The sequence below is a fragment of the Diplotaxodon limnothrissa genome, linkage group LG2 (assembly GCF_057381915.1).
Source record: "Diplotaxodon limnothrissa isolate DT_005_m linkage group LG2, D_limnothrissa_male_GT1.1, whole genome shotgun sequence".
In the NCBI taxonomy this organism is placed as follows: domain Eukaryota; kingdom Metazoa; phylum Chordata; class Actinopteri; order Cichliformes; family Cichlidae; genus Diplotaxodon; species Diplotaxodon limnothrissa.
The window spans coordinates 7,143,279-7,166,617 of record NC_140597.1 but is presented as its reverse complement, the minus strand read 5'-3'; the positions used below and the strand labels follow the sequence as shown (position 1 = coordinate 7,166,617).

At 38.1% G+C, this 23,339-nt stretch overlaps 1 protein-coding gene across 1 annotated transcript in view; it reads right to left on the bottom strand.

Moving 5' to 3' along the window:
- Positions 1 to 683: 683 nt before the first annotated feature.
- Positions 684 to 23,339, bottom strand: part of ldb2a (LIM domain binding 2a) — a 113,775-nt gene continuing 91,119 nt past the window's right edge. The window contains exons 5-9 of the mRNA XM_085366350.1: positions 17,564 to 17,647; positions 11,425 to 11,548; positions 9,397 to 9,450; positions 8,488 to 8,618; positions 684 to 1,653 (exon numbers count right to left, since the gene is read on the bottom strand). Of these exons, the coding sequence (XP_085222476.1) occupies positions 1,423 to 1,653; positions 8,488 to 8,618; positions 9,397 to 9,450; positions 11,425 to 11,548; positions 17,564 to 17,647 (624 nt within the window). The 3' untranslated portion in view covers positions 684 to 1,422. The remainder of the gene's footprint in view (positions 1,654 to 8,487; positions 8,619 to 9,396; positions 9,451 to 11,424; positions 11,549 to 17,563; positions 17,648 to 23,339) is intronic.

Sequence of the window (23,339 nt, the reverse complement as noted above, 5' to 3'; positions counted from 1 at the left end):
GCTGTTTTTGTGGGGGGGCGGTTCCTACAATATGTCACAGAGTACACAACAAATATCATCATGTGACTGTGTGGCTGTTATTAACATTGTGGCTTTGGTTCTCCACTAGCTAGAGAGGACATTAAGAGTTTGGTTCTGACAGAGGCAAACAGGCATCCATCCAAACCACCCAACAGAAATCTGAACCTCCTGTACAAAACAAAACAGCTGCCATGTCCAAACTGCTTTCAGTGGCTGATTTACAGTGGACAAAATAGATTCCACCTCTATTTACAGAGCTACAAACCTTGTAACAGTGTTCCCAAACTGATGAACCCAAAAGGAAAATCCAACAGATGAGTTTTATAAAGCACATAGATCAAACAAAAAAATAAAATTCCTATAAAATCATGCAGGAAAAGGCTTTAGTATCAGTTTGGGAGTAGGTCGTTAAAGGGAACGAAGTCCAATTTTCCAGGAAGAAAAAAAGAAAAGAAATCAACAATAACGCATCAACGCGTGTCGGCAAAGTTCACATACTGATCTGCAAAATTACAATGTGATTGCAAAAGGATTCTGAGAGAAGCGAAATACCAATAGACTACAAACACAATCAAACTGGTTTGCATGAAATCACAATCTGTGACGACCGCGGTAATGTGGAAAAACAATCGTAGGACACGAGTTTCCCTTGTTTCAAAGGAGTCGATAGTGGTAGAGAACTTTTATTTCCCCTTAATTGGAAATGGAAATAAACAGCAACAGCAGAAACAAACCAACAGCCGACTGAATTTCCAATAAAAATGCAATTGCCTCAAACAATATTTCATTTGTCTCCAATGTGGTTAGATGCTTCCAATGGCTCTGGTGGCTGTTAAAAAACACTTTGCCTTCTTGAGCTTGCTTATTTTTTTGAAGACATTTTGTTCGTTGTTTTTACTCTTCTTCTTTTCTCCCCACTGTCTACCATCAGCAGGATGACTTGTGACCTGAAGGTCAACCAATCACATCTGTGGTATTCCACTAGATGAGAGGTCTGTAGCTGAGGGTCCAAAGAGGAGAATTTGATCCACAATTTTCCACTGCATTCTTGGAAAAAAAAGAAAAAGAAAAAAAAAGAAATCCCACACCTTGTTATTTTTACATTATAGTTGCATACGACCTGTATGCATTTCTTGTCTGTGGATATTGCTGTGCAATGCTGCCAGTTCTCAGTGTTCTCCTAGATGTTACAGTGATTCAGAAAAGAAGAAAATATCCGGGACGGACGTACAGTATTTTGGCTGGACATGCCGGTGGTGACTTTGCAGACGGGGGGGTTCTGATTCAGTACAATGTTATGAGGCATAGAAGTACTGCCCTCAGGGGAAGGGGGGAGGTTAAAAAGTCCAGTCCACATGAAGTCAAGGATCTGTTGGGCTTTTTTTTCCCTCTTCTTTTGTTTTACTGCGAGGGTTGTGGCGCCGTGCTCTCGGGCTTGCTATCCTGGGCGGCGGGGGCTTTGCTGCTCCAAGGGGCGTTGTTGCCCAGAGCTGGGGAACTATTAAAGTCGTCTTCGTCATCCAGGCCATTGGTGGCATCGTACTGTGTGTTCTCCAGACGGGTGATCAAACGCTCATCCTCGTCCCCAAACTCGCCGCCCATCAGGGTCGGCTCGCCTACCACCATCACGTCCTTAAGAAAGAGAGAGAAGAAGAGAGGAAGGTATATGATATTTTTTATTCTGAAAACAGAAAAACACATAATTTGTCTTTTTTTCCTCCTGGCTTTTCCAAAGGTAACAACATATTTAAACTGTCCCGTCAGCTGGGTCACTTTATCAGTCACTTTTTAATTGCGTGCTTCCTTTCACGCCCTGAATATTCACATTACCATACAATGGGTTCACTGCTGTATATAAGCAGGGGTGCATTTTGGCTAGACCACTGTAAAATTTGTAGCTTATCCAATGGGAGTTTGAACAGGTTTATCACAGAGATAAGAGATACATGCATACAAATATAAAGCAAGCCCTAAATACACTTATAGTACATGCAAATATTATTGCAAAAAGCCACAAAATTCACTGCATCATCCTTCCGTCAACTGTTTTATTTTTTTTTATTATTGCTGTGTGTAATTTTTGTCCTCTTTTTGTTCTTCTTCTTTTTTCTTTTTATTAACTAACTCATCCATTTGTTAATTTCACTCATTTACATTCTTTAAAGCAGTCTCTAACTAGTTTTGAAGTCTGGCTTACAAATATAATTAACTTTTACACAGGGAGCCGTGGAATGTTTTTGGTTTTGTGCAGGGCCAGCTGTATTTAGCCTTGGGGTGATTCAGAATTAATATGCTAAAGTGAGTGAGAAATCACCAGAGAAGAAATTAATGCATATCTGTTTCATCTAATTCTCAGACCAAAGCACCATCTGAATATCAAATGAACGCAGATCCAACCGAAAAGACCTTATAATAACATTTTCATTACTTCAAATAAATGATTATGTATGTTGTCTGTTTCCCATAATTAGAATTTAATCAATGACATTTTAAAACAGAGGGTTAAAAAAAGCAAGAGGTCATAAAAATAAATATTTAGTTGTACTCTAGACCAGACTTTATCATAATTTTTGTTTGAAGAAGGTATGCCCGGTTGCTCTATGATGGTAGAGGTACAGTGTGTGTTTTTCTGCTTCAATTATCATCCCTTTCTTCCGATCTAAAGACAGTACATGTGTGCTCTTCAGTGGGGGTTTTTGGACAGACGCTGGCATATTAAGTGATCTAATTTCTCTAAGCACCCCATGCAAAGGAAACATTCCCATCCAGATAGGAGATTCCTCCAGTGCCTAAGCATCTGTACCCATCCCAATCAATGCTCATCATGTAAGACATATTTCACAGAGATGGCCCTCCCACGGGGGGTCAAGGAATTAAAGGAGAAAGATTTATCTATTATCCACTGATATCGGTGACTGTTGTGATGTGAAGGAATCCTGATGGAGGGGGATGCCCCATGTGTGAGCTTGCATTTTGTCACGTTGCTAAGTTCATCCTCACTTTGACTAAACATAATCACTGGAGTGGAATCTGTGAATCACTGTGAATACTGATCAGTAGGTTCTGAATCAATCACAGGTTTATTTATTTGTGCATCTTTCTAAGTCTTTGTGTCTCGCTTTGGCTGCCTAAGCATCCCCCGACTGGCGAGCCCCAACAACATCCATCGTAACCTGGGAAAAAGCTGTTCAGTTAAATGGAGCACATGCTTCACTGGCCATGTGTGTCAACGTTGCCCTGCTTAAGAGATCTCGCTCTCCTCAGCCATCTCCTCTGCAGCACACATACAAAGGACAAACAGTACACTGGCACACAAACCTAGATAAGCTTACGTGGCGATCGTGGCTTAAGAGTTGGGAGTTCGCCTTGTAATCGGAAGGTTGCCGGTTCGAGCCCCGGCTTGGACAGTCTCGGTCGTTGTGTCCTTGGGCAAGACACTTCACCCGTTGCCTACTGGTGGTGGTCAGAGGGCCCGGTGGCGCCAGTGTCCGGCAGCCTCGCCTCTGTCAGTGCGCCCCAGGGTGGCTGTGGCTACAATGTAGCTGCCATCACCAGTGTATGAATGTGTGCGTGAATGGGTGGGTGACTGGATATGTAAAGCGCTTTGGGGTCCTTAGGGACTAGTAAAGCGCTATATAAATACAGGCCATTTACCATTTACCATACAATCGCACACCTGAACATAAACACAGTCAGTCGGATGCAGATTAGTCCTGTAGGTGAAGTACACAACACACACACAAGCCTCTGGCTACAGACCCGAATCACACAGAGCAGAGAGCACCCATATGGAAAAGATATATATAAATCTTATAAAGTTTGTATCTGTCTTGTGTGAAACTTGTATGAAAAGCATATAAGTGTGAAAACAGATATAAGATCCCTTGAAAAATTATATAATGAAACTTGTATGTTTTGGATACTTACTAAAACAATGTATGAAAGTAATGCGAAAGTGGCCACTTTCATGAGTAAATCATGTAAGCCTTATATGATTTACTCATGAAAGTGGCCACTTTCATGAGTAATCACATATAAGTTTTTACTATTTCTTTTCTGTATGGGCAAACACACGATCACACGCAGCAATCATTGATGTAAACATACAAATAAAACTAGACAACTTAGCACACCCTACAACTACCCACGTAAAACACACGCAATCTTTGATGGGAAGCACCAATGAGGAGAGGCAGTTTATTTATCCAAGACATCCCCAAAACCCCCCCAGCGACCACTTCTACACCCCACTATGCCTTAATCAGGCTAATTAATTTAGGTGAGCTTTTCAACTAAATGACAATATCCACACTGATTTGTCAATTTGCATAGCTAATTAAGTCATTAGCTAAAAACGTGCTGATTGCCAACAAGCCTTGCATTCACCATCTGTTCCTGTGAGGAGGCCTGTCAACCTACCTCTGGCCAATTTTGGGCACCCCCCCTCAAAAAAAAGAAAAAAATCCCTCGGGTGATAACAGCTGGTGGCTAGTCTGAGACTGGGGAGCACTAATTGTGAGCTAATTAATAGTGTCTACTTGTCTACTCATCTCGTTAAGAGTTAGCTTTCGCAGTAGCTAAGCGGTGAGGTTTTGAATAGGCCGACTCAGGGATGAACGCCTCCCTGCTCCCTTCATTCACTGAGCAGTGTCATTACCATATTTTTACAGAGATTAGCTGTGTGGAGCGTAGAGAACATATTTTCTCCACAGGCCTCCGAAACAACAAGTGTGATTTAGATGGGATAGTGATGCCAACAACAGGATAAGAAGACACAACTGTCCCTTAAAGCAACAAAGATAAGAACACAGCATGAAGTAAGACAATAATGTTACCAGATCCCTGTTCCTTCTCTATTTAAATATAACGTACGTTTCATGACTATATTTATTTTCCCTGATGCTACATTAAAAAAGGGGGAAAAAGACGAAAGCCTTTAATTCCCTCTAAAGCATTGAGATCATTTACTGTTATTAAAAACATGCATGACATAAATAAGTCACAAATGTATTGTTATGTTAAAAAAAAACCTTAAGTTTTAGCTTTATTATTATTATTATTTTCAGTGGTGGATAAATACACATTGGGTAGGTGCGTGAATATAAGAAGTATTTATTATAATTAAATAGGGCTGACCCAAGCTTTGGATTCATAGATACTTTTGAATGTTCACTGTAGATTTTCTCATGTGTACAATTCTGCCGTCAGACAAATGGATTTATTAAACAACATACTCAAATTCCAAATTATCAGTAAAGATGTGTATAAAACACTCATCAGAGTTACTTCTGTTATGTCTCACGTCTATGGCACTTCAAATTCCTTTCTCATTGCAGAACTTTGAATGTTATGCTCAAATTCTCTTCAGTTACAGCTCTGTTGTTTATATACATTGGACAGACTTCGCATTAAGGCTTTACTCTACGATATGTCTTCTATAATATGCTCCCTATGTGACAATCTTACAATGAGAACTAACTGGGGATTGCTGTTTGAGATGCCTGCTGGGCAAAGAAGGAACATGTGCGCAAAACTTAATTTAAACCACTAGAGGTCAGTGTTGCTCATTCCATGAACACACCACCCCAACACGCCACCACCTTCCTTCCCCCACACCTCCTCTTCTCCAGCCACTGGTAACCCCCCTTCCCCTTGTGAGGGTCCACTCCTTATTGTTATTGGGCTCACGTAGGCTTGTGTTCAGCCACAAACGAACAACTTCTCAGACAAAGACAGCAGGCGCACAACATATGTAACCAGCATGTTACCAGCCACGCTGCCAGTCTTTAAGAGGCGTGTGAATGCACGACATGAGTGGTACGGATGGTGTATGCGTGTGTGCGCGTCTGTGTGTGTTTATGTGTGTACGTGTGGGTGGGAAGGAGGTGGTGGGGGCAGTAGTGATGGAGTAGAGAGTGTGCATGAGAGGGAGGATGGGGTTGGGGGGGTGGAGGGTGTATACAGATATCGGTAATAATGAGAGCTGGCACAGAGCCACGCTGCCTTCTAGAGAGAAAACAATTTGCGTGTGCTTTGTGTATATGTGTGTGAGTTGTACATTATGTATGTGCGAGATGGAGGGAAGGAGGTAAAAGAGGAGAGCGAGGGCAACAAAACTAAAAAGACGGCTAACCACAGGACAGAATATAGAGGGTCAATACAGCGTGAGCGTGTGTAGAGGTGACCCAGAGTTTGTTCCTTATACAAGAGTAAAATTAGAATAACAAGAAAAACAAGAAAAGCAGCATTAAAAAAAAACACAACAACCCTGCATAAACTGAGAGGCAGCCAGTCGATCCGGCATTGAAATCATTCAACCTAATGGGATGTAAAGTTTCTACAAGTTCTATAATGTCCCTTTATTCAACCCTGTATCCTAGAAATGACTTGCATTTACTTCAAATAGTTTTTAATTAGTGAATTTGCCATTGTGCAAAGAATGTTTATGGAGGACCTTTCATTTGCTTTTTTTCCCTTTACAATATGCAACCGTGGAATAATACATGTCTCTACTTGTAGTTTGAAAGGACCCTTGAACTTTTTTGTGGTTATATTTTGCCGACTTAAAGGTCTTGGTAAAAGTCAGAAAAAGATTACGATCTTTGTCAAATACTGAAAAAGCCAAAAGAAACACCACGTTTACTGCATGTTTACTTTATTAAAATTACACTGAAACGATTTTATTTCTGAAGTGTTTTTGTTGCTTAAACTTAACCACAGACACTCTCCAGTGTCCTGCACTTTATACACCACTTTGTGTGTAGTGCTTACATGCATGAGTTTCCTACACTGCAAAAAAACATCCCTAAGAAGCATAATAAAGATTTTTATGGTTTCTTTCGAAGCAAGCAGCAGTATATAAACATCTTTTCTGGGAGATCTGGTTGTTGTTCCGCACATGCTGTATAGAAAAGCATTAGAACCTCAAATTTCCCATTAAGCAGTATTAGTCCTACGTACAAGACAGCCACACATTAATGGTAACCGGCGACACTTTAATGTCAATAAATTCCTTTTATGTTTGGAATTGGCGCATTCTCAACGGCACTGAAATGTGTGTTGAAAAACAGTGCACCAGTGTGGCTACAGAACAGTAAATTGGATGCTGTAGTGTAAATATAATACAGTGTGTGCATAATAAGCAGTGTATGGAATGACAGTGCAGCCTTTGCAGACTCTCACAATGGCATTGAATCCTCGAGGGGAGTGCCAAGCATGTGGTGTGATACTCAGCTGTTTAAGAGGCTATTTAACCTCTAACTGTGTCAAGTGGCCTTTTATGGAAACCTGTAGCTAAATCAGGCATTCATACACAATTGTAATTAGTTTCACACTGAGTAAAGGTGTTCAAAGTTGATCTGAAAGCTGTTTTCTTTTTAAGTTTTGGACATAAGTTTTATATCTGTAGTGTAAAAACGATTAAATGTATATGTAATGTAATGTGTTAATAACACATATTTGAATATGCAGCATGTTTGTTATTGGTTACATTGTTTCTTTTCATTTTAGATGCTTCTTGTTTTAATTGTGTTAATTTAATTTACATTGGCTTATCAATATTTCTGATATTTTCCATTTACTGGTGCTTAAAGTTTATTGTTTAACAAAAAGGTGAAAAAGTTAGTAAGTCAAGAGTATGTATTAAAAAATAACTGTTCTAAAGCAGCTACAGTATAGTTCTATAGTATATGGATGTTGGCATCAGCTTCAGTAATCCCACATCTGCTGGACTTCAGGGATTTAAACAAGAAACCTCATTCAAAGGAGAGCAATCAGTATCCTTAAGTTTTTTCTTGGTTCTTGTTTGTTTATGTCTTCGTTACATTTATGTGAAAGCAAGTACAGCTAGCCACCAGTCCTCTGGACAGCTGTGAGTTCAGGTTCTTGCTCAAGGGCATTTCAAGCGTGGTGGCTGAGAGAGGGCAAAGTGTCACCTACCCCACCCACATTTTCCCATTTGGTCCTGATATTCAAGCCTTTTTTTTTCCTTTTTAAACCTCCAGGCTTCAGCCACTTGGTTAAGCAACAGGGTCAGCTGGGTCTTTTCGAACATGCGTATTCTGACAAGAATAAAGTTTACTCTGAGATACTGAATACTCAAGAAAAATTAAGTATGCAGCTACAAAACATGATACAACCCACGGCAAAAAAAAAAAAAGCAGCAGAAGAGTGTCATTCACCTTTTTTACTTGTTTTTCATAAACCTGCTCTTGTACTGTATTTTATGTATTTTCTCTTTATCTTTTGGGGCCACATGTTTTCATTCACGTCCCACAGGGTTTCTTTGTCTCAGAACCGAGACTTTAGTTCCTTTGTTACCCTCATTTGCGCAAATAATCTAAGCTTAATAGCTGCACTAGCATTCAGAATTTCCTGTTTGTTACCCTCTAAACTTGCATGTGAAGACTTCGCAACAAAAAAAAAAAAAAAAAGAGGAGGGAAAGTGGAGCTGATGCTTACAGGTACCTGACTGGAGAGGCTGAAGTTGGTGGCCGGGCTGCGTTTCTTGCTTGCAGTGGTGCCCACACTGCTATTGGCGCTGCTGGCTGAGTTCTTCCGTTTCCTCCTCTTCGTGGTTGTCTGTCGGGCAGGCTCAGCTTTGGCGCGACCAGCAAAGAGAAACAGAGGCCATGCCAAGAACATAATGCATACAGACGGAGACAAGGTGTAGGGGTGTGCGCAGTATGCAGTGTGCATGTATATATGTGTGTGGGGTCAAACAGTAGACGCTTTGACTGTCAGAGTTACATGCAGATACAGAAAAAACATGGACAGAAATGTTTAAAAGGCCAGAGTACATGCACGCATGCAGAAAGAACACATGCAAAAACGGGCTATGCAAATTCTACAGAACCCATGCTTTGTTTTCTTCTGAGGTGAAACCACACGAGTGTTAACATCTTCCAAGACATGCACTAGTAAGAAAGAACCCCTTTTTTATTTGCATAAATGCTCAACAATGGACCCTGATGCTCATCGTAATGTAAATTTGTTAATGATTTCGGCACAGCACCGACTGTGGTGTTCCTCAATCGCACGAACCAGATTAAAACTGCTCTAGTGAGGCAGAAAGCCCATCTGTGTTTGTCTCACTAAATATGCTTTTATGTATGCATTCTTGCACATTCGTCTGAATTGCTGAGCACGAGTGTGTATAGTTTTAATCACTCTGTTTTAGAATGGTTTAACATGCATCATCTAACCTGTATCTTTTTTTTTTAATTCAGTACAGGTATGAGGACTATTTTATTGACATGCAGTTGAGCATCCATGAAAAACTTGCACACAAAATATATTTCAGTGCATCCCGGTGAGCACCAGGGTGCTGTTTTCTTTTAAGGCTGCAGACAATAGACAATGTAAGAGAGAAGATACCTTTTTTGTGATTTGTGGGAAATATTTCCGTTTTGAAGTTCTGTGGGTGTCCAGCTGAAACCGGAGCCAAAATCAGTTTTATTTTACTCAGAAAGTTGGATCATTTCTTAAACAATTTAAGACAAAAGAAGACCAGACCAGAGATGACGACACAGAAAAGGGAGAGAAATAACTGAACATTCAATGCCACACAGATGCTATTGAACCACTGTGCACCACTGTGCAAACTAAATGAAATATATTATTCTACTAATGAGCCATACACGAGTCCTGAAAGTGCAATTAAATTATTAAACCATTATTATTAAAAAAGATATAAAGCACTGGCACAGGTTAAATAGAGATCTTAGTGTTTCTAGTATTAACAAAATAATTTATGTAGTGCATAATTTATGAATACAAGATTTTGCAAATCCTGCCAACATTTGTTAGAAAACATTATTCCTTTTAATCTCAAGAGAGAGAAGAAAACACTGCTATGATCTTCAAACAGATGTCTGAAAATGAAATACATTTTTTGAGGTTCTTACTAATCACACCAAGGGAGATGCTTTCATATTCAGTTATAACAACCAGCGACTCATGATACAAACAAAACTGAAACTATAAATCAGAGGCAAAACAAGAGGAATTTTTATCAGTCTTTCTTCTCTTTTGATTCCTGACTTTGACAGACGTGTGTGCAAAAAAACAGAAAGAAAGGAAAAGCGGGCCCATTGTCAGAGACAATCATTTCTGTTATCCGACTGGTTTCCTCCGATGCTGAACCAGTGACGCACTAAAATCGCTTCCATTTCCACCAAAAGGATTTATCAGAGCATAAATGCGCCCGTGGCTTCCTTCCTGGCTAAATCCCAACCAGTTTCCAAGCTGGAGAAGAATTGCAGGAAAAGGAGAATAACACGCAACCAATAAGGAAAACCCCAATTCCAGCTAAACTGCAAAGATCAGGCAACTGTGATGTCAAAATAAAGACAGATGGTGAAACGGACTCAGAGCCCTGACCTCAAGGAAGAATCAGACTTAATTTTTACACGGCGGTTCAGAGCCAGCACTCCCACATAAACGCTACCAAGCCAAATAACACAATAAACATATATAAATAACTCTATTTGGTATATGATGAATCTTTAGCAGCTACGGGGGATTTCATATTAAGCTGTATTTTTATACCATGAGCACAATTAACTATCAATACAGGAGTCTGTTTTTTTCCCTAAGACTTTATATTCATAAAATGCCTTCTGTTTTTTTCCCCTCTCTGTTTTCTTTTTTCTTTTCTTTGAAGAACGTCGTCGACGCTGGGGAGCCGCTGGCCAGGGAGCTGGATCTACTAGTTTGATTACACCCAGCACTCTTAATTAAAGTTACACAGGTCTGAGTCAAAGGCTTTTTGACTGGTGTTGGTTTTTAAAGACATCTCGTCACGCCTCGCTAAGCATTGCTGTAATTTGCAGCCACTCCGATGTGTCCAAACCCCCCCCCCCCCCTTCCCAAAAAAACCTCGGCTTACTCCTTCTCTCCAGCTTAAGAACCACACAGCCAATTTAAGCCTGGTACTTTTCAGAAACCACCCTGCAAACATCAATCATAGAAAGCTAAGAGGCTCGTTAAGATTGGCAAGGCTGAGATTCAAGAGGCAACCCTGAATTCTGATTAATTTCATATACCTGACAGGCAAAACATATTTATGGGATTAAGACATATAATGGCAAATTTGGGAACATAAATGATGCAATGAAAACACATTCTGAGTGAAAATATTCAGATTCCCACACAGAGAGTGACGGGCTGGAATTAAAAGCTGTTAAAAGGAAGAATCTTAAAAGCTCAGTAGAGGAAACAATTAGATCTTGGGCTTGGATCTGAACATTTAAGAAGATGTTGTCATTATCCAATCTAGTTAATGCCACTTGGAACATCAAATGTTCACTTTCAATTAATTATTATTACATGAACTGCACAGTAAAACAGCTTTAACTGAAAACACATTCTTCTAAATCTGTGTATAAGGTAATGGGTAGTTACCTGGTGGGGCTACCATTCTCTGCCATTTTTGGAATAGGCATGTCTTGAGACAGTCCCGGGGGCTGAGGTTGTAGGTCTTGTGCCTTGACATGAGCTCCTGCATGGGCTCCAGGATGACACACAACTGCAAACACAATAGCACAAGCCACACACTTCGTTAGAGGAGACAGACACTGTCATCTTAATGCCGCTGCTGTTCTTATTAAGGTAAAAAGAACAAACAAACATAAAAATTATGAGTTTGTTGTCTAATTAATCATGCACATACAGATTGGGAGTTATTCATTAGGCAGTAAATCTAGGTTTTATGGATACTATTAATATAGTACCTTTAGAAAACAGGTTACTATTAGAAAGTGTTTCACAGAGAAACAGAATGATGTGCAGGGTAAGGCTTTTAAATATAAGCAGTCTTTGTTGAGCTGTTTATAATTCATAGAAAATTCAAATTCATGCACACAAACTTGGACATGTGTGTGTCTGAGTGTTTCTGCTTTAGACACAGCCAACTCAGACTGGCCTCATCGTTCCCACACTGTCCTCCAACAATATTCTGCTCTTAAGGAGACTTTAAGTACAGTATTCATCTAGGGGAAAACTGTAAATCTCTGGTGATATCTTGTAGGAGGAATCAGGGGTCGTCTTGTCATTTTAAATACATCAGGATAAGCTTATCCAGATAACATCTGGATAGCATTACAAGTTGGTCAGCCCAACTTGTTCAGCAGCAGTAACCATCCAGATGCTTGTTGGTGTAGCTGGAGGACAGCCATTGGCCAGTTGCAGGCCTGCCTGCATTAAACCAATCACAGGAAAATACTAGGATCAAACTCCAGTCAGCTAGCCTGGTTCATATCCTCTAACTGAATAAAACGGTTCTGTTTTTCTGACTCACTTTTGTCTGTCTAGGAAAAATTGAGCATTAAACGTTCTGCAACATCCATCCATCTATTTTTGTAAACTGCTTATCAAACTTGGGGTCACAGGGAGGCTGAAAGGCAGGTAAACCCTGGTAAGGTCACCAGTTAATCACAGGGCTAACAAAGAGAGATAGAGAGCCATTCAAGCTCACGTTCACACTGACGGCCAAATTAAAATTATCAGTTAATCTAACAAACTAGTCAAAATGTTAAAACTGGTTAATTTCTACATGGAATATTTTTGTTCTTTACTTCTCAGGACTAGCTGACTCTGGAGGTTGCACATGCAGGTGCTATGTGGAATAGATCCCCTCTGGTGGTGTTGCAATTTGCAGCCACGGAGTGCACTGCTTATAAGAACTTGAAATTGTCTTAAGTGAAATAGATGTTCTCCTGACACAGGCTACAATTAGATTCTGACCTTATATTACATTCTGGTCTGAAAAATCTACCCCGCAGAACAACTTGAGGCTGATTCAAAAACACAATACTTAATTGCCATCTTTAACACGTTCACATAAGCACTTTCCGATCAAGGCCTGCATCAACACAGTGGCACAATTTGCTTTTGAAAACTGATAAATGAAAAGAATTTTTGTCCCTCCTAGGGAAAAAGGGTTTTGTTTGAGTTAGGGCATCACAAAGTTTGACTACAATAACTACAATAACTTTTTGGTTAAAGTTAGAGAACAATGATGAACGTTGTTAACAAAAAACAGAGTAAGCAGGAAATAGAAAATACATTAAAAGTGAGCGACATGGCAATAAAAGTATAATAATTAAAAAAAATAACCTGTTTTCTATGCCAGTTGTGTTGTTGGTGGAATACAGAAGAAGAAAAAAAATCACAATTACAGTGCTTTGGTAATTGGGTAGAGCAATTTGGAGACAAAGCTAGAGAGGTGAGGCTGAGGTGGAGTGGACATGTGTACAGGAGAGATAGTGGCTATATTTGGAAAAGGATGTTGAAGACAGAGATATCATGTAGAAAAGAGAGAAGGCTGGTAAATATAGTGAAATGCAGAAGGTGGTGTGACCGACAAGGATGCTAGGGATAGGATGAGATGGAGACAGATCATGAAAGAAGGGAAAAAAGAATTAAGTATTGAAGTATTTTGGTTAATATTATAATCTTGATCGCTCACATTATTCTCGACAAACGTGTGTTTACTGGACATTGAAAAATGGGTGTTTTTACATGGTACTTTCATAAACTTAACTTTAAATGTAAGAGATAAATGAAAAAAAGAGGTGGATGTGGGGGTGTACACAAGGTTTTCACTGGGATTTAGGAGCAGACAAGGGGGTGTTTTTGAGCTTAAAACCTGTCTTGTAAGCTGGCCTGCAGACCTTCACTTTGGAGACAGACCGGGGCTAGACAAAAGCAGAATACTTAATAAACAAGTAACATAATATTTACTCATATGCTTTGATATCAACGTGTTTCATGCCTTACTTCCACGTATGGTTTGACTTGTACACATGACTTATTACACATTCATATTTTCAGACACGTGTTTTTAAAATGCAGGGAATTCCGTTCTGAGCATAATGAAGTCCTTGCCAAAGAGACAGGATGTGCAGAGCTGTCAGCACAGCAGTCACAAGTAGAGCTGAAGTAACAACCAACCAAAAGTAGACGCCAGAGAGAGACGCCAAATGAACTTTTTCAAGATATTTCTTGTTGATCAAAAGCTCATGTTGGCTTGAGCTAAACTAAACAGTGAAACAGCTTGGACTTTCAGGGAGAGTTGAAAAGTGCCCCAGGGTATGCTCAATCTAAAACAAAAAAAAAACCAAAGCAAAATGAGAGCATCATAGGAAAATATTTTATCTCTTGTTTTATCTAATTTATTTTGTTTTCAATATCACAATCAAACATCCAAATTATATATTAGAGCCAATTAATTGCTCGGTTATAACTGATGCTGTAGAGAATGAATTCACACTGGCTACCACGCAGGTAGCTAGTGTATCCACTTCTTACTTTAACAGAGATGTACATAAAATGTATCCATTTTCTTGTAGTATGAATTGTCATTTTTTCAGCCACAATGATCAGTTGGCACTCTGAACTCTTTTAATGAAACTATACAGCTAAAGTTAAAACTCAAACATAAAAGCATAACTTTCATGGATTCAAGCTTTTAAAACTTATTTTGTGTAAAGTTACCAAACTTTAAAGCATTTTTAAATCAAATTTTACTGTTGATCCTACAAGTGTTTTTTATGTCCTGAAGACCGATGAAGTGCCCATCTCCCAATTTATTTAGATAGCAACTTTAAAGTAATTGCCCACATAACTGCTTAGAGGTGTTAGCAAGATGGCTACGGAGTGGCGAAAACTGCCTCTAGGACTCTACTGCTGGAGTTATATACCATAAAATTGCTTCTACAGGTTCTAATTCCTATCAATGTTCATAGCTAGATGGTTTTATCTATATAACACAATCATATGCTGCCACTGGACATTTACTGAAACAACTGCTGCTAGCTTTTGTTCCAAGATGCATTTAGGAAGACTGAAGTAACACATTTCACAACATGCTAGAATCATACAACAAATAATGTCTTCAGTCTGGTGTCAGTCATTTGGGCCACTGCAGCTTCATAACTATAGTGCTGCCAACCGGAAAACGAATAGTTGTTTCTACTGTATCCCAATAAGATTGTGATACAAGGTGAAAACTGCTGCAGTCAAAGTAGGCGTGGCCTAGTAGGTTGCTCAAGGGCACTCTAACAGTCATTACTGAGAGAAAGGAGACTGTTAATCATTCACTGCATGCTCAAATGATCTCATGTGACCTTCAGCATCACACCATTCCTGCTATTCTGATGTCAATTCTAATCAACATGCTCATCCCATCTTCAGATGTACTGTACAGCAACACAGAATAAAAAAAGAAGAAGAAAAACTAAGAAAAGTTTAAAGTTTGAAGGAGATTTTTATCACGGGCTGTATGTGTTATCTACACTGCTCCTTTGATTACAATAGCTTTGGAGGCTTTTATTCAAGTCGACAGCAATACCAGGAATCATGTTTTACCATGATGGATATTCAAACCACTGACCAGACAGGGGCTTTAAACTTAGTCATTCTAACAACCATAGACTCAGCTGCTAACGCCAAATTATCCTACATAAACATAACCACGTCTGTTGCTTTTCCCTCTGTTAGGACGGCAGTGTTTTGATGCCATGCCGCTCGAGGTAAAGTGAACATCCCTGTAGCAGACTAATCCCATGTTCTCCTCTGATAGTTCCCTTCTGACACAGTAATATCCCTCCCCAGCTCAGCCAACAAGCCCTGGCTCTCAGCCTGAAAACAAGGGCTATTTTCAGGCTGAATAGTAGGAAGTCGGCAGCTCCAATACATGGAAAGGCTTAAATACTCCAAATGAAAAAAAAAGAAAGTGTGTGTGTGTGCCTCTGTGAGTAAGAGAAAGGCCGGTTGTAACCCCTAAGCCAGGAAACTGTCAGTCTCTTTAGAAGGACTGATAAACACTGGGAAAGGTCTTTTCCAGACACACATTATTGCTAGTTTAATGTGAGGAAAGGGTGTATTTTACCTTGACACCTTCAGATAACAGTAAGGGGAAAATATCATTTGCAAAGTGAAAAATAGTGACTACACAGCAGTGATTCCCAACCTGAATATCAGGACTGCTACAAGAGGTCAGACAATGAATCTAAAGGGATCGTAAGACGGTTAATTGGGTGTTGGAAAGAAAGGAAATCAGTTGGCAGTTGTTCTTGTGAAAAATAAGAAATGAAACTGTCTAATAAAAGCAACCTAAAAATCACATTTATCAGCTGAAATGGGATCATAAATCTATGCACCTATAGAAAACAGACAGATTCACCGCTACAGGATAAATGAGTCTTCAGCCTTCCTGACGCCCCTTTAAACCGAAAATTTCTCGCAAATATTACTATTTAACACATGAAATAATGTGCAGCTTGTTTTCATTATTACTGAAATTCAATTAAACCTCAAAACAACGCTAAATCATTTGTTGTGTTTCACATTTTCTGTTCCATTTGAAATAAAACCACACTGTATTCTGAAATACATCTGAGGTTCGGAGGGCTGACACAGTTCGAGTCAAGCTGTGACTGTTTAGACACAAACAGCTTAACCTCTTCCATGAAATGCATGGTGTCAGCAAACAGAAAGCAAGACACAATCGTTGTTTCATTTGCCAAGCACTGACCAAATGAATCAACAAAACAGAGAAAGACCAGAAACTAAAGCTTTAGCAACTAATTACAGATACTTGATTTTTTTTTTCTTTTTCAGCCACATAGCAGCTACTTTCTGTATCGACAATCATTGTTATAGAAAAACAAAAACAGTCACCCTGCTCCCTCTCACCCCCTCTGTGTGTCTTTCTTCACTCAGTTATTATAAGCAGCGGAGGTGCCGTTCCCTGATTCGCGCGCCATTTCACAATTATGAGTCTCAACAAGGAGCGTTCATTAACGTTATGCTAATTTTCTGTATCCAATTAATTCTTCCCTCTCCCCGTCTCTCTCCCGCTCGCTCTTGTTCTCCCATTTGGAAATCGTAGCTGTCAGTCAACTGTGGTGTCGAAAAACACAAACAGAGCGTTGTGAAATAATCACTAATGTATTCAGTCGGCTTATACTTCCCATTTCCGTAAATTATATTGCTGCGGTCAGGTACAAAAACACGTATATGCAGACAGTAAAGAATAAATAAGTACTTCTTTTTGTTTTGATGCCATGCACTTTTGAAATTATACGCTTAAGTTTCACTGTGTTCAGCACATAAATAACAGCAGCAGCTAGTAAAAAAAAGAGAAAATAGGTACATTTGCACTAACAGTATAACTGAGGAGTGGAAACAATGTCTAGAAATGATGTTCAAGTCAAACTTATATATTCAAACAGTCAATATATCTGCAAATAGAAAAGATTAATCGTAGCCCGTATAATGTAATAGTGCCAAAAGATCACATTAACGATGACAAAACATGAATATATAAGTTTATTCAGTCTAAGCATACAAGATACTTAGAAATTATGAGAAACATGAATTACTGTGTTTAAATATGGACAAGAATTGCTCCTCAGTGCGCATCAAGTGTGACAAGATGAGAAGAAAAACAAAAAGCAGAATGACAGTCATAGACATTGTCAGACAGACACACATTCATACACACACACACACACACACACACACACACAGTACTTACCCTGAGGTAGTTGAGGGTGAAGTTGGTCAAGCCCATGCGAGTGATGTTTTTGGACAGTTGTTCCAGCACCTGAGGGTCTTGTGCCTAAAGTTAGCAACAGAGAAATGAAAAGTAAAAACGAGTTATATAAAGTATAGTTTTACTTTATATCTATACACACACACACACACACACACACACACACACACACACACACACACACACACACACACACACACTTAATTTTTATGTTTGTAATCCACAAAACGAATTATCTACAACCAATTAGGCTAATTGGCATTCACTGGTTATGCACAATCGACACCCTCCAGTCATAAATACACCTACTTAACACTGTTACTACAGTTGTGCCCTGAACCTGAATAGAAGCTTTTTTTGGATTTCATTTCACACTCTTGTCAATTTGTGAGCTAATTAATCAGTATTACTTTGTCATTTCATTAAAATTTAGACACCGTTCCGTTTTATTCTATCTTGAGTGGGTTTGATGATGTTCCTCGACGTATGTATAACGGCCCGGCCTGGAGAGAACATTTACAAAAATAATGAGAACTGTCTGAAAGCTATAGCCAAAATCTGCAGATGCAATCCATAATTTATACTTTTATGAACTGCGTATATGTACAGAGTGATCAAGATGTCAATACGTGCACAAAAGATTAAGGACTGACCCCATACAAATCATTAGAAAAACTGAAATACAGCTATAATGTTACAGTATGAGTAGGAGGGAAGAAAAGATCTTAAATGAGAAGAAAGTTAAAAACAAAAAGCCAAACAGCAATTATATGAGGGCGTCTAAAAACACACGATTATTCGCTAAGCTTGTTTGCCACACCACGAGTGAGCATTCAAATCATAAAAAGCTGAAGGTATCGACAGAGCAAAATATAGCCCAGCCTGAGCAGAAGCAGTGAGCATAGTTGCATTTGGAGCCTCATGAAAAATGCATAATTCTATCTCCAGTCACATCTCTGTGTGGAGCAAGTCAAGAGGGAAGCGAGGGAGTCCTTTTGTACCATCAGCAGACCAACATGAGTGACAGGGGGACTGAACTAGTGCACATTATTGGCAGCCAGCGGATTGCCATCTGAATTACTTCACTCATCAAGCAGAATTAGGCTGAGTGTACTGTATACAAGTTTGTCTTGGCATCTCTTGTGCAGAGATGTTTCAACAATTTGTGTAGTAGTTAAATGCTGGCACATATGGTGCAGGGATGACAGAGGCACTCAGTTCAAGAGGCCACACAAACAACAGAGTACAAATTCGGAGCCACATACTCAGAATTTAAAATGCGTGGCAGTGGTCCAAATATAAAAGTTTAAACAATGAAGAAAATGTCAGTGGGTATGTGCAGCAAACTTAAAGTGAGAGGACACAGGACGCTGCTCAGCAGTGGGGAAACCTAATCTACTGAAGCACTTAAAATGCTAAAATACTCCTTGTAGATTAAGACAAATGATGACCTCATAAAATATCACACGACCAGGCCGTGCTTGCTGTGCTTAAATCTATCTTTGATGCAACTTCCATAATTATTATGATGCTTCACTGTACTATAAGTTTTGTTATTTTGCCTTTTAAAAAACTGTTTGCGTTCTTCCTATCGTGTATATGTCCCAGGTTTATGTTATTTAAAGGCATATCTAGGAAAGGCCATTGCAAATAAACTTTTAGACTCTCTAAATAACACAACAATAAATAACAAACAGTAAAAAAGACAAAGTGTGCACACATTGAAGCAAAATCTTTTAGGTAACAGCCCAAATTTGTTAAAAATAAAAGGAAAAAGAAGAAAAAGAAAATCATAATATGTATTCAAAGACGGGAAACTCTTCACAGTATTTGGATCCAATTTAAGACAGGTATGTGTGCCTGAAGAAAATACGACTGATTGAGACGTTGCCTTTGTAGGAATGCTTTAAGAATTAAAATTATTAAATAGGAGCCAAATGGTGTGCAAATGTTTTTTTTCCCCTTTTGAAACCAGGGATTGAGTAAAGGGGGGGACCTGGGGTGACAGTGTCCCACTATTTAATCTTAAATAATATTACATGCAGTGAAAGCCTATTAGTTACCAGCAGTATGGACTCCCTCCATGCACATCACAGTGGGTTAGTCTACTGCTTGACATGTTCTAACTCCATTGCTTTGCAAACCCTCAACAAAGGATATTTACTTCTACTAAAATTACAATTCTTTACTTTTGTAACCAAAAATATATTTAAATAGTTCATTCTTTTTGCTTGGTTTTTATTTCTAGTAAAAATGTCAAATGTACAAAAAACCTCCCAGAAACACCCCTGCTTGTAATGCCACAGTGTAATTGTGTATTCTGACTATGTATAGTCTTACTTAAGATCCAAATACTTTTTCTACCATGCTCTCTCCAGTTGCAGAAGATATTAGGACTGTCTCTATTAATTTTACTCAAACAATGCACTGTATCAAAACACACAGTGCATATAGTATATGTCTCCTTATGCACTATAGATTCTGCAATAGCCATTTCATGGGAGTTACTGTGCATTTATGAGTTGTCCCCACAATATTTGCATTATTGTATATTTGTCATACTCCCACAACATGGACATTTACTTTCCACCAGTGATGCAAGTCCATTTATTCATTGATTGTAATTAGTTATGAGTTGCCTTTATTTTAAAAGAACATTTCCATTTTTATCGTCCCTTATTTCTTCAGCAAAAAAAAACATTTATCAGACAAATATTTGCTGATTTCACTGATAAAATTGCAAGCTACTGTAGATTAATGTATTACAATTAAAGATCAATCCAAAAAAGCTGATGCAAATTATTATAATAGAACTCAAAAGTTTCCAGATGTAGTTTTAAACACAGTGGCCATACATAAATCTGTCCTTGACGAGGCATAACAACAAAATGATGTTTTGATTATTTATAATACAGCACTGTTTATAGGGTCCGCTTGGTATGATGGGTACAATTACTCCTAACTCTGTATGAATATGTGTCTGTCCCGAGTATTTCAACAGTGGAGATGGAACATATTGAAAACTAAATGATCAGGATACGACGGTGCTTTTTAAAACATACATTTCAATCTAAACTAGAAACAAACAACTTCATCAACCAGTTTCTGAAGATTTAGTTTCACTGCTGGCAGTCACGATGGCGGAACAAGACCTGAATAATAAGCTGATACATCTGTCACTCAAGTAAATGAGTGCCCTCTGTAATGGCACTCCTAAAAGCCATCATTAAAACAAACACATGAATAAAAGTACAAGTAAAATTTAAGCAAAAAGAAACAGAAAAAAGAGAAAGGTTTGCTTCTGATAGCTTCTGCATTGAGTGGACTTTGCAGGAACTTTAAATTACAGCTTTAAAGATTTTGCAGAAGAATTGAGGGGAATTTTGTTGGCTTCATTATTATCATCTTTCTGAACTGCACGCACGAAAACTGAGACACACCTGGGTCCCAGTGATTACTGGTGTACCCACCTTTATCCTGCTAAATTCTAGCAAACTATTAATTCAGGTTTTAAAAGCCTTTAGTGTACTTCTTTGTGCTTGTCTGCACTGGTTAACTTAAGTTGAAATACACCTTTTAGATGTTGCTGAACTTGATCTTATTTCTACGTAAACACATTTAGATGTACAGCCTGTACATACTTATAGTTATAGAATATTCATAACATACTTCATACTGTGTACACTATAACATACCATAATAGACCCATTTCTGTAATATCTATATTATTGCGAATATATATTGTAATATATCTATATCATGGCTAAAGCCCTTCTGGATGGATGCAAACTGTACGTTTCCCTGTACCTGTGACATGTGCAATGACAATAAAGTTGAATTCTATTCTATTCTATATTTGATTTGATCAGTTGGTGGGGAATGGTTAATATTAATTGCTGGCCAACTTCTAAAAATTACGCTAAGAACAAACTTTATTTCTTTTCCAAATTCTTCCTCACGAGAAATGAGAGAAAAAAGCAGCAGTAGCTCAGCTCACTTCGAAACATGGTTCTACTACATCTGTACTAGTATCTACAGTTTCAGCTTTCCTATTCTGACTCCCATGTGCCTGTATCTGCTTTCATTAGTCCAGGCAGTGATCAAAAGAGCGAACTCACACTCACACACAAATCACCAAAGATCTGGCCAGAACCCACAATACCCCACAATATCCCACTCTCCAGGAATTAAAGTGAATACCCAGAGGGGCCAATTTATTGGTGAGTGAAATTCATATGAAGATTTGGCCAAAAAAAAAAAAAAGAGTTTGCCGCTTACGTACACCTTTAGCTCCAATGTGTAAAAAGAGAATGTTAAAGTAATGAATCCCATTTTACTTATCAAACAAATGGGAGATGGCCAATGTATCACAAATGTAAATATCACTGATGAAAAGGAAAATCCGCAAATACCCACTATAACTTTTGCTTTAATAACAATTTTCTTTAAGAGGAAACACGAAACCTTTAAACACCCCTGACTTCATCCATTAATGGTGGCTTTTATCATTAAGACATGCTCCTTACAACCTTTTTTCAGACATGACATTAACAGAAAGAGCAACATGCGCGTGTGATATTTAGTATTTCATATGTGTATGGAGGCAGCATCACTGATGTTAAGACAGCGGGGATTGAAAACTTTAATGATCTGAAGGAAAACAGTGCACTCTGTTCCCTCACAGCTAGATTTTAAAACTTGTTTTGCCACTGAAGATGTCATTAATGACCACAGTGGGTGCGATGGATGCTCGGCTCACAATTCTCTCATCAATTAGGTGGAAAACTATGCTGTCTGTTGTTAAGTCCAGAATGAAAATGGCTTTTTTTTCCTTAGCGAAAGTAAGAAAAAAATCAAGGGACTTTTTAAGATTAAAGTCATAAACTTTCTAGAAAACACTTGCCAGTTTACAAGAAAGCAAAGGGAAATTTATGAGGGAAAAAGGGAACATTTGTATCTGTTCATGGTTAATATGGAAAGAAACTCATAAGAAAAAAGCAAAGAGAAGTTATACACACACACACACACACACACACACACATATACATATATATATATATATATATATACATATATACACATATATACACATATATATCTATATGTGTATATACATATATACACATATACACACATATATATCTATATGTGTATATATATCTATATGTGTATATACATATATACACATATACACACATATACATACATATATATACACATATATATACACATATATATACACATATATATATACACACATATATACACATATATACATACACATATATACACATATATACATACACATATATACACATATATACATACACATATATACATATACACATATATATATACACATATATACATATACATATATATATATATACATATACATATATACATATACATATATACATATATACATATACATATATACATATACATATATACATATACATATATACATATACATATATACATATATACATATACATATATACATATATATACATATATCAGAATCAGAATCAGAATACTTTATTGATCCCTGGGGGAAATTATTTTTTGTTACAGTGCTCCATTTTAAACCAACATTAAGACAAGACAGACAATACGCTAACTAAGAATAGTACAATATATACATATATATACATACATACATACATACATACATAAGTCACTTATAAATAAATATTTGGAAAAGAAACATGTGTAGCTGTAGCAGCAAACAGTGTGTTAAGTGGATGCGTTGTAC